This window comes from Thermobia domestica, chromosome 4 (assembly GCF_964235325.1).
Source record: "Thermobia domestica chromosome 4, izTheDome1.hap1.1, whole genome shotgun sequence".
Taxonomy (NCBI): domain Eukaryota; kingdom Metazoa; phylum Arthropoda; class Insecta; order Zygentoma; family Lepismatidae; genus Thermobia; species Thermobia domestica.
Window position 1 is genome coordinate 291,320,569 of NC_137457.1, and position 12,922 is coordinate 291,333,490.

The window sequence follows — 12,922 nt, forward strand, 5'->3', positions numbered from 1 at the left end:
CATTTTGAGCCAGACAATCTATCTTAAAATGTATACAATACTGTGCATATTTTCATTTTCTATAATAAATTATTAAAATGCGCGGTACAAAACATAAGAAGTGTTTATTAAGTACTGGCCTGCACCAAGAGGTCAGAAGAAACGAATAAGAACTAGTTTTGGAATAAAAATTGGCGTTTTTAATGCTACAGGTGTTTCAGGAAGTACTATTTAAGTATTTATTGAATGCTTTTTGTTATTTGCTCTGCCCATTAGGCCGGATAGTTAACGCTCTATTGCATTAATAAAAAGTTATTTCAGATTTCATAAAAATAGGCACTTATAGGCACTAGCTATACATTGAAATAGGAAGAATAGGCCAAATAAAATTTACTGTTAGCAGCCTGTGACACCCCGAAACAAATTTCTGTCCTTTATAATATATCTAACGTAAAGGAACGATACGATTGGGCGGCATAAGAAGAACAGCATTATTTCGAATGAGGATATGGAATGTGTATGAGAGTATGACAGAGTTCTCAATGACCAGTTAAGAACGAACAACCCCGCCGAAGCAGCTCATCGTGAACTGCTTTGCGCCTAAATGGCCGCGCCCAAGCGTCCTGCTCCGTGTGACTATATCGAAGGTACTATCAAGAAACTTGCTGCCCGTACCAGTCTGCGATATTCATATGTCAGATAATGACACCCAGACAGTCGGTTGAATGATATTTCAGAAAACTTATATTAGGTCATTTTCATTATACAACTAATGTTGAATATAAAGAAGAATCCCGATTTGAAAAGATTCGCAAAATTCCACGTACACCAAAGGTACACCTTATTATTCCAGTTAACCATAATACTATATATATATATATATATATATAATGTTCTCAAATTTTACCATACGTAAGAAATGAATCTCTTAAACCAGCAAGAATCATACTTCAGAAATGCCACTGAATTTGTTTCATGCATGTACAAAGGTTACTGGTAACTTGGATGTTTTAAATAACTCAGATACCAATAGGGCTAAACTTAGCTTCCTACATACTAATGGCCCTTCACCTTCATTTGTACACCTTCCTTAGAAACTTTGACATCTTTACCGTAGACAAAAATTAAGCTTCACATCTTGCAAAACAGTACTGACGCAAGGTAAAAGTTATTGATACATTTTAAATCGCTTTTGTTTATGTAAATTTGAATCGGTTTGCCATGCCATCCACTCATGCTTTTGGATTGTATTGTATTATCATGTTTTGCATCATTGAGAGTCAGTCATATTAAGTTATCTTGGGTATTAAGTAGTTGCAGCCATGTGTGTTGTGTGTTTTCAAATGAGCACTTATTAACCTTCCTTTGTAGTTGCTTTCAACTTTGAAAGTTACTTCATGGCTGATTTACACCATAATCAGGTTGCTTTATGCATGGAATGTATCAATTTATGTTTTTCCATTCTCTTGTAAATCGGTGATCGTACTGTACTTTTGGAGAAAAAAAAAAAAAAAAAAAAACAGTCCTTATTGTAAAGCTCCTCCCCACCTTTTCAGTGTTGTCGCATTTCATTCTTATAAGTTTATTTTGAGTGTTTACACATACACAGACCACCCTGTATAATATACATAAGGATTTATACCCTCACGTAGCTACATATTTTATATCTCCCGTTCCTAATGGCATCCCCACCTTAACATTTCTTAATATGTTGTACAGCAATGTTTTTCCAAGTGTGGGTCGCGACTCATTAGTGGGTAGCAGACCGTTATTTTGGTGGGTCGCGAGAAGTTTAGTGATTTACGGAATTTAAATGTTTTGAAATACACCACCATTAAGTAGAATGTCAATGTGTATTTGAATAAAAGTAGGTGGGCCACAAAATACTTATTATTATTATTTAATGTGGGTCGCAGTAACAACAAGTTCGAGAACCACTGTTGTATAGTCTAGCATAAAAAAGAATTTTTGAAGGGGACATCTTTCCAGACAAGTCCATAGCAAGTCCAATAGTATGGGACTTGTTATGAATATAATTCTAAAGTTTGTTCAGATTTTTGCACAATAAGCTTTATTTCGGCTGCTTAGGCCAATTAGGGCCAGAGTTATAGCAATTTGAAGATACCTACATGAACTCAGAATTGACACTTTCTGTGAATTCTAACCTCTAAATCATTTCAAAACTAAGAGAACCACGGGACTACAAATTGCCATGGTAATTACACCCTATGATTAGAATAAACTCCACAAATTTTATAAAAATGTGAGTTGGTCGAGTTGGGGCAGAATGACTCAAAGTTTACCCAGCAATACTACTTGTATCTTTTTGAAAATGTCACCAAATCCCAGACTCCACCTTCTAGTATGGCATAAATTCTGCTTTTGAGGGGGGCATTTTTGTGTGTAAATATTGATGCTTTTTTGTTAAATGTAGTTACACTTAGATTAGGTGATTCACAAGAAGCTTAGCTTTGTACTTACCTTCACAGTTTGTACAGATCGGCAAAGTTTTTTTTTTACCTAGTTTCCCCCCTCCCCACCGGCAACATTTACACACACTGCATTTCTAGTTTTACCCTTCCGTACCAACTCATTTTTTCTGTAAACATTTCGTTTTTTGCCTAGTTTTAGTCCATCGGATACAGAACTAACCCCTTGTATGTCATGACAGAAAGATCATTTCTTACAAGGTTAAGAAATATAATCTCAAGAGCAATGCTCTATACGTTTTGAGTCATATAATTATCTCTGTTGACTAACTTCGTTGTAGATACCATACACTATGATGTACTTACCGGTTTCACTAGTAATAATAATAAATCTAACATTTATCATTTATGAATACCACTTGCACTAAATTTCCTCTACGAATATTGCAATATAAAGCTAAATGACCTGTCTAATTAATATATTGTTACGTTACTTTCAACATATGTGACTGTTTTGAACTGAATCCGGTGTAAATTTTATAAATATAACAATACAAACGAAATCATAATGGCCAGGTGAGTATCGGTCCTTCCAAGTTTAGTGCAAGGGAAAATATCCGACAATTATTATTGTAACTTCTCGCCGACTAATATAATAAAAGCATTAATATCTGCACTATTTTGCTATTCCACATAACTAAACACAAGTATTGAACTTTCACCCAAGCATCACACATGCCTAGCTACGTAGCACAAGCCAAGGCTCATTAACCGTACTGCAGGACATGCTACTTCCATTACCTTTGAAGTTCTTGATGACAAGTTTCTTTGCTGCACCAGGCTTCGTATTAGCAAGTGTAGCTGAAGTCCTATTTACACCATTTGGGCTGTTAAGTGCTGAAAAATTCGCACGCTTTTGATTTGCAGTATCAGTCATATTTTCCTCCTTCAATTTCTTTGCAAAATTGTAATCAGCTATACCGCTACTCGCACTTCTTTTTCTTCTAAAACTAATAGCACAGTCCTCCCCTTGTTGGGCTTCTAGGACTTGAACTCTAGTAAGGCTTGACATAGGAGTGCATGACACGGCCGTAGCCACAGTAAACAAGTTCCAAACTGTAAAATATTACTCTTGGTTATATTTCTTCATTTCGTTCTGCCATACACAGAAATGGACCTACTACTCTCGTTCTTTCCGAGAAATGACGAGACAACTCAGATGTTATCATGAAAATATCATGTGTCGATATTTTTCACATTGCGAGATAAACATTTCAACAAATTAACATATCAATCTTAGTAATATTACGATTGTCTTAAAGAACTGCATTAACATATATCTTTAACTTTAATTAACATTTCTAATTTTGGTTAGTTGATGTTTTAAATTATGGTTATTTTATATTATACAAAATAATATAATATTTTATATTATTTTGTACATGAACGATTTGAATTTACTCCTCTAAGCCCATTATTTCTAAAGAGGCATTAAAATGTTTTTTTAAAAGGTAGTTAAATATTTCATATACTATTTGTCTGTCTTGCAAAATAATTAAAATAGGATCTTTTTGAGAATTGAACTCGATACCGGGCACAGTCCCTCGTTCGATCCCGGCCAAAGAAGTTTGTGGTAGATAATATCGTGCCATGGATTTTCTCGGGGTACTCTAATTTGTTTACACATTCTCATTCCACCAAAACTTCCAACCAAAGGTAAAAATGGATCTGAAAAGCTAGAGTTACGGATGACGACATGCCGTCCCCCGTGCCCATTGTAATATTTTAGGAAGTGAGGGGACGCCATAGATAGTTTTGGAAGTGGAATAATGGCGTCCTTCCGCGTTCCCCTTCACTTTTACCCCTGCTTCCATCATTATTCAGTAGCTTTAATCGTCCGTCTATCTTAATCCAACGGGCATAATCATGCGAAGTTAACCTGAAAGATCTCATTTCATTTCAGTGCTGCCTGAATTTATTATACACACTACGACGAAACAAATGGAGCTGGACCCCGGGATAAGGGACAAATGATCCGTACCCTCAAAGTTTTCTTGCACCCCTCACGTAGTTATATTATAATTTGCATTGATGTCTTACTGGACCATGAGCCCAATTCCATATCAGTTTGTGAAGTTCTGCGTACAACCACGCAATAAGAAATGCACAATGTCAGTGTACTGTTACTATATACCAATTATAGCGAGTTTTGAGCTGTGTTGACGCAAACTGCTAGGAAGTGTGCCCACATATCTGCAACAAAACAAATACCTGACTGCAGCGGCACTTATTTCTATATAACTTAGGGGGACTCCTTCAGGTATTTGTGTTTCATTGTCAGATATCCAAGCAAAGATATCCAGCTCCTATACAAAGGCCGAAGCAAACTTTGAAGGATCAACGCCCGTGTGTAAGCTCCTTCCCCCAAGATACACGGAAATCGGTTCCGTCCGGCTTATACATCGCGGAAGTTTTCTTGGCCTTCTATATTTGCATAGGGCCTTATGCAGAGTCGTTCTGACGCAAGATTAGTGATATACTAAAGAGTTCGACTAACATATGTTTTCTGCAATAGTCAGGCCTTTAGTATGACGTTAATCATATGTCAAAATGACTCTCCATAAGGCCTATAATATATTTCCTCCGAGAAAATTTGATTATAGAAACATGCCCCCGGCGCTCACAACACTTGAATTACTTTAGATATTTTTGTGATATCATAGATATAAGTCTGTCTAGAGGCCAATTACATCGGCTTACGTTAACGCAATGCAAAATTTGAATTATAGTTTGCGAAAATCATGTAACATACTGATATTGTGAATTTGCGAAATGACGTCAGTAATGCAAATTTTGGGATTTCCAGCGATCTTGTTTATTACGAATTGTTTTCTAGAAACTAATCACCCAAAATTCTTAAAGAATATTTTGAATTGTGTATCAATAGCAAGATTTGAGAAGGTTGATACACAATGAGGACACTTGCATGTATGTACTCAGTGATGATTTCAGATTTTCCCCTACAGAGCCACTCATAAGGGAGCAGCGACACAACTAGGTAAGTTGTCACCCAGGGCAAGAACTCGCCTTAGCGCCCCCTAACGGTCCACTACTACATCTGATATTGGTATCACACAGTAATTTTCCTATTCTATTTTTTCTTCAAGTGGTAAAGCTTCATCTCAAAATTGCAGTATATAATTTAATATTTAGCCCCAGATAAAACACCATACTAATCATTATTTGATTACCAATTAATCTGAGAGTAGCATGCTTGACATATTTTTATAGTCTTACCATAATAAGAGCAAATCACAATGTTTTTGGACTTATATCGGAGTGTGCATATTTGTAGAATGAATCAACAGTCCGTTGCTTTAGGACAAACAATCAAGATGTTATCTCGAGTATTATACTAGGACATTTTATAAATCTCTTAAATCGATGTAAGTTTAATGAAAACACGAAAAGCTGTAACTAAAATTTAACTTTGCTGCCTCTTTTGGCTGCAAAGGTTTTTACAATGTCCTCAAAAGATAGCTCTGAAGATAAAATATGCTCTATGCGTATGATCCTAAGGTTGGTGAGTCGTCGTTGTCCTGCTAAGTTTCTGAGGTAATTTTTTATTATCTTTAGTTTCCTAAAACTCCTTTCCTTGCCTTATAGTAAAAATAAATAATAAATATAGTGAAAAAGTTCGGGATTTCAAATTTAAAATGATGGAAAATACATTGAAGAAACAAAGAAATTTTAACCTTGTAACTATTATAAGCAGTGGCGCATCAAGAATTAATAGCACCCGGGAAAAGTGCCGAAATTGCGTCTTACATCCCTGCCCCTATTGCCATTCTAAACTCAGGTTATTTGAACTCAGTGGGCCTTATGCAGAGTCCTTTTGACGAATGATTAGCGTCATACTAAACTCTGACTACTGCAGGAAACATGTTAGTCGAGCTCTTTAGTATAACACTAATCACGCGTCAGAACGACTGCATAGGGCCCAATATTTTTTTCTACTTCTTTGCTAAACATGATTGTGACTTGATTATGGAGAAAAAACTATTTTTATTACACAAAATATTTTAGTTTATCTCGTCTTGTTACAAGGTGGTTGCTGAAACTTTGAGATCTTCTCACTTTTGAGTATGATTATCATATCTTTATCATACTTAAATTACAATGTTATTTTCTTTGCCTGCTCGGAACTTGTCTATAGTGATCTCAAACTTCATTTTGTTAATGTCTTCCCTCTCAACACATAGTAGAGCATTATCACACAATCCATCTTCACACATATGGGAGCAGTGACAATTAACGGACGTGTCCACGGCCAAAGGGACCCGTCTTATACGAGAGGATCCCACAAGTTGTCGCTAAAATCTGATTGCCACATAACATATCTGATAGAGCATCACGAGAAATGAACATTAGCAAAATTTAAGGTGCTATGGACCAGAAGGATAGGAGCTAGGGGCTTCAAAATTTGAATATCCAAAGAATTATATCATGGAATTATATATGTTTAAAGTAAATATCTTGAAAACCGTTAAAACAATCAAAACAAAAGTTGCACAATATAATGAGAACAAAATACCCTATTGAAAACCATAAACAGTGTTGCCATATGTGAAGCAGTGTTGCACACTCAGCATAAAAATATTTTATTATAAATAGCATCATATACAAATGTGAACAGATTTAAAATGCACTATTATCACAAAACATAACTTTGAAGTGTAGTGGTACAGTATTGCACGCTATTGGAGCTATATGTGCTGAAAATGTACAATGGAGAAGTCTGATATATGGGAACAAAGGGTAATAAAATAATGCATTAGAAAAAGGTGAGGATTTTGCAATATACTTCTGTAGCCACGATGAATAAACAGACAACTTGCGCAAACAAAATGATACACACAAGGAAAGAAACACGTGCTTTCTAATTCCGTAAACTGATTTTCCAGGTTATCAGTATTTGGAAGAGTACTTTCTTGGTTTGGTCTTTCGTGTTAAGTAACATATTCTTTTACTTCCTCTTCTACACACCATATGATTATGTTTGTACACCGTAATATTACCATATTCACATTGGAAAAATTCACATTTTGTTACTACCTCATTTCGTTTTTAGTCGGACCGGATAGCGGTGTAGTCTAGAAGGATAGACAACCAACATATTAGGTATCGCGAGTTCCAATTCCGCCTCGGACATGTTTTTGTTGTACTGTTTACCTTACATTTCATTGTTATCTTTCTCTTTCATAGTGATTGGAATCCCACTTTGCATTCCTATATAGCTTCGAAGCTGACACAGGACGTAAAAATGGCATCACTCAATTTTGTTCTTCAAATGCATCAATATTTTGTGACACTGCTGACATTTTGCTATGTTATACTATGTGTTTTGCATTTGAAGTAAATTCATAGTATGAGACCCAGATTCCTTTATTACCATCTGTTGCCACATATCAGACTTCTTTATTGTACATTTGCAGCACATATAGCGCCAATAGCGTGCAATACTGTACCACTACACTTCACTGTTATGTTTTGTGATAATAGTGCATTTTAAATCTGTGCATACTTGTATATGGTGGTATTTATAATAAAATATTTTTATGCTGAGTTGGCAACACTGCTTCACATATGGCAACACTGTTTATGGTTTTCGATAGGACATTTTGTTCTCATTATATTGTGCAACTTTTGTTTTGATTGCTTTAATGGGTTTCAAGATATTTACTTTAAACGTAACGTCCATGATATAATTCTTTGGATATTTAAATTTTGAAGCCCCCTAGCTCCTATCCTTCTGGTCCATAGCACCTTAAATTTTGCTTATTTTCATTTCTCATAATGCTCTATCAGATGTACTATCTGGCAATCAGATTTTAGCGACAACTTCTGGGACCCTCCCGTGTGAGTTCCAAAGATCAACTTTATTGTGTTATGATGTTAAAATCCACTTATCAGGTGTCATATTAATTCACACTTTTTATTCAACATTGTTTGTAGTCTAATATTTTCTAATATTAGTGCCTAAACCCCTAGTTATTGTACCATGAACATTCCTTATAGAAACGGGAAATCTGTAACAATCTGTGGGGGTAACATACTCCTAGCACAGCTAGAAGTGGAAAGGCGTGTTGCAAAAAATAAGTGGAAAACGACCTACATTAGCGTTAAATCCATAGTTTTCGGAATTGCTGTGATCAATAGTGATATTCTCGATGCCATTCAAGCCCAAACGGCATGGGAGTAAGAAAGGACGTAAAGTAAAATGTCGAAAAAAAAAACGAGAATAGTGTCTAATCCATAGTGTTTGGAAAGCTAACCTGATTGGTGACAGTCCTGATGACATCAAGGTCCAAATTTCGTCAAGAACGTGCATGTCGAATGGCCCAGGAATGATAGCGACAACATCCAATACTTCTTCTTTCTCTCCACAACCATAGATTGGTGGGCAACATGGAAATTTTAAAACTTTTTATCTTCCTTGAGAAAGCTATTTTATACTTTGATAAGATCTCTTCTTCGTAACTGCATCTACATATTCTATCCTTGGTCTTTCTCTTCCTGGTTTTCCTTCTGCTTTTCCCTTTATCAACATGGTGATTCAATTGGAGTGCCGAATAAGATGGCCAAACATGCTGTGTCTTCTTTTTCCTACTATCTTCATGATCTGTCGTCCTTCATTAGCTTCCTTTAGTATGTCTTCATTCCTTTTTCTTTCTGTTCATGGTATGTACAGCATTCTGTGCCAACACCACATTTCAAATGCTTCCAGTTTGCATATTTCAGCTTTTCTCAATACCCACGTTTCTATTATCCGTAAAGCACCACGCTCCGTACCAGAGTCTTAACAAATCGTTAACGAACTCCAACGACACATTTCTTTGAAGTTAGCAGTCAGCTTTTTCTATTAAATGCTTGTTTAGCCTCTGCTATTCTTGAACTTATGTCTTTTTAACTTCTTCCGTCCAAGGATATTAAACTTCCTAAACAGGAGGAACGTCTTAACGTCTTTGATTTTCTTTCCCTCAAGTCATATGCTTGCGCTTTCCTGTCCTGCACTTGTGCACTTTATCACTTTGGTTCTCTTCTTATTTATTTTCATTTTGCTTTTTTTTCATTTTCCTGCAAATCCTTTTCGTTCTCCGCTATCAGTGCTATGTCATCAGCAAACCTTTTACATCTTTCTTGTTTTTCTCAAAGAATTCTTTCATAGCCTCTTCTATATAGACGATTTACAGGAAAGGTGAAAGTCCACGTTCTTGCCTTACTCCTTTACTTATTCTTGCTTTCTTCTGATCTCTTCCTAGACGTTGCTCAACGTTATTTGTTCTACTCAACTCTTTATTTTGTGACAGCGGCAACACCGATGACGTAGTTCGTGGTTATTTGTCTTCTAGTTCTTTATTTTAAAAATTGTACCTAGCCGAAATATTACTGTATTGTTGCCATGTGACTAAGTGTGAAGATTGTATTTTGACACATAACAAAACTTTTCATTTCGAACTATGGGACATTTTATTTTAAAAAATCATTACAATGAAAAGCATAATCATTCATTTAATGTTAAATCACTTTTCGATTCATTTGCCTTTCCTCTAGGAAGTCTTTTTGCTGTCTGTCATTTCTCTCTTACACTTGTAATTTCTTAATTTATAAAAACAACAGATTGCTTCCCCGTCCGCATTCCTACCATCACCTTACTTTGGTTAATCTATGAGCACGCACTTTTTCATCAAGACGGAAAACATAGTTAATGACCGAGGATATGAATCCGGAAGGGACGCTAAACAAAACGATCGAGAGACTTTTGGAAGGGGCAGTAGATATGGAATTAGAGACGAGTTAAGATGTAGAACGAAAACTTCATTTTCAAGCTTACGACAAATTTAGCCTTGCTCTGTCCTAAAGGGCATTTTATTACAGCTAACGTTACATAGCTGTTGACAACGATGTATTGTTTTCTAAAAAGAAGTTTCAACTTTGATTGAATTTACCAATTCAATTGATTGATTGAATTTCGTAAAGTTGGTTTTCCTGTCCGGGTTTCGATAACCCTTACCTCTCAACTACTTGAACGGCCAGCCAACCAGATAGAAAGATGGACGGACGTCAATCCTCTGGATCGATCATCGAGAAGGCAACATCAAGATCTACAAGTAAGTGCAAGTAGATTAACCTGTCCTAAAAGATGCTCCCTTCTCACCCCTTTCAACCACTCGAACATCAAAATATGTTTCTTTTTGCATATGTTTGATTTTATTTACATGCAACCCAGGTCAGATCCCGTGCCATGCGTTCTGTCAAATTCAATATATACAAAATCCTGGGCGCAACTTGTCGGTTCTGACATCCCGAATTACGTTATCTATAAGCGCATTATCTGAGCTCTCAGACCGACAAGGGGCGACTGCACATGGTGGTAGATGCTTTAAGATTCTCATATTTTCAAATATTTTGCTTTAGTTTGTTTGCCGCCACCGTTAGAATTTGATGAAATTCTATTTGTTTTACCACCCTCCCACCACCCTCACAATTTGTTGTGTTCTTTTGTTTTATGTGCTTTTTAGCCATAGTATTTAGAGATACTTAGAGAAAATTGTGAATTCTAGCATTATGGCACAAGCTCGACTTACGTCTCTAGATTCGATTGTGCGACCTATTTTTTTTCACGGTAAGTATGGGAAAGAGAAGACGTTATTCGTTTTTTGAGTAGTTTGAATCTTACTGCGTCATTTATGAGTTCAATGCAGTGAAGAAGCGTCTGTTACTTCCATATCTATTACGGGACGGGACCTTGGCGTGGTTTTTAGCTTTAACTAGGACAGACGAATTTGTGAACTTGTCGTATGTAGACATAAAGAGATGTATGATTACATTATTTGGAGGTTTTGTAGTTAAGAAGGTTACGGAACATACCATTCGTTCTAGAGATCAAAAAGAAGGGGAACATATTATGACATATTTATGAGAAGCTACATCTCGTACTTAGTTTCGATAAAGCTATGCCCATACAACAACAAATCAATTTCCTAGTTGAAGGATTATTGCCTCAGTACTTTAAGCACACATGCAATAAGTCGTTTTTATCCATTGATGCGTTGTGTGAATTCTTATTACAAGAACAGTCAACTGAATTATGCTTCACAGTCAGCTTAATTGTGAATTATAAGACGCTTATTAAAGCTAATTCGAAAGAACAAATCTTGCAGTATAGTACACCGGAATTTATCGCTAAGATAGCTGATGTTTCATTGCGCAATAATTCTCATGTTTCATTTCCTCTCGAAGAACAACAGGAGAGAAAAGAAATGCTTGCACGTTTGTATCATGATATCTTATCCGCTGGGAAAGAATGCGGTAATAAACAGTCTGTAGATTCTATCCTGCTTTATCAACAGAAATGTAACTCTTTTTCTTCCTTTTGTTCCTCTGAATGTAAGAGAGCCAATAATAATAATAATATGCATAATTGAATGAACTCTACAACGAATACTTCTGTTATTGCTAAGAACAAACAGAACAGGCGCAAAGAGAATCATAGTACGTCTTACGCGAATAATAATATACACTGTCCAGCTAAAACATTAGTGTGCAATATGGCACAATTCAAGGGAAGTGATAATTGTAATGTTTTAAATAGCGAAAATAGTTCAGGGAATGTGGAAGACCTGCTTTTAAGACCCACACGATAACTATGCCTATTGTTAGGGATAGGATTCTAACTTGTATCAAAATCACTATTGGAAATAAAAGAGTATAAAGCGTTGTTGGACTATGGTAGTCAAGTTTCTATTTGCACTCGGAAGCTTCTTCCTCCTAACACTAGACTTGTTAAAAGACGTACCATCATCCGTGCCATCTCGGCTAAAAGACTTGAAACTAACACGTTAGCTGTGCTGAAGTTCAAAATTGACGGCTATTCATTCACGCATACTTTTAGAGTTGTAAACAAATTTGCATCTTCTGTTTTGTTGGGGAATGATTGGTTATTTCCTCAGCATGTTACTATTAACCAGAACATTCAGGTAGTTCACATAGTTAGGTTTGGGAAACCTACTGATTACGCGCTACCTGAGAGTCATGTTATAGGCACAGTTTCCGAACAAATAGCGAACTTAATGCAAGCGTATTTCATAACGGTGAAATCTGTTACTTTACCACCAAATTCTAGCGTTTCAGTACCTATTCGTAAAATTAATGATTTAGTGGGAGTTAAGAATATTTTGCAATCCAATGAGAAAATCTGTTCTAAAGCTGAAATTTTTGTCAATGAGTCTAGAGTGGATTCTGTCAATCCTGTCATTAGAGTAGTCAACCCAACAAACAAAAAGTTGTGTTTAGATAAAAATCTTCATTTAGGTGCAGCTATTGACATTAGGCCGGGTGCACATTACCCAAATGATACAGATAGTGTTCAAAATCATGGTCTAGCCAGTAAACAAGACAACACTAACTTTCCTGCTGGTTTTGAGGTCAAGCGTGTGGACATTAACCCTCAA

At 36.0% G+C, this 12,922-nt stretch overlaps 1 protein-coding gene across 1 annotated transcript in view; it reads right to left on the reverse strand.

The window, feature by feature from the left end:
- The window catches only part of Cul4 (cullin 4), a 67,724-nt gene extending 64,107 nt beyond the window's left edge, over positions 1 to 3,617 (reverse strand). The window contains exon 1 of the mRNA XM_081756148.1: positions 3,210 to 3,617. Coding sequence (XP_081612274.1) covers positions 3,210 to 3,480 — 271 coding nt within the window. The 5' untranslated portion in view covers positions 3,481 to 3,617. The remainder of the gene's footprint in view (positions 1 to 3,209) is intronic.
- Between the last annotated feature and the right edge of the window lie 9,305 nt (positions 3,618 to 12,922).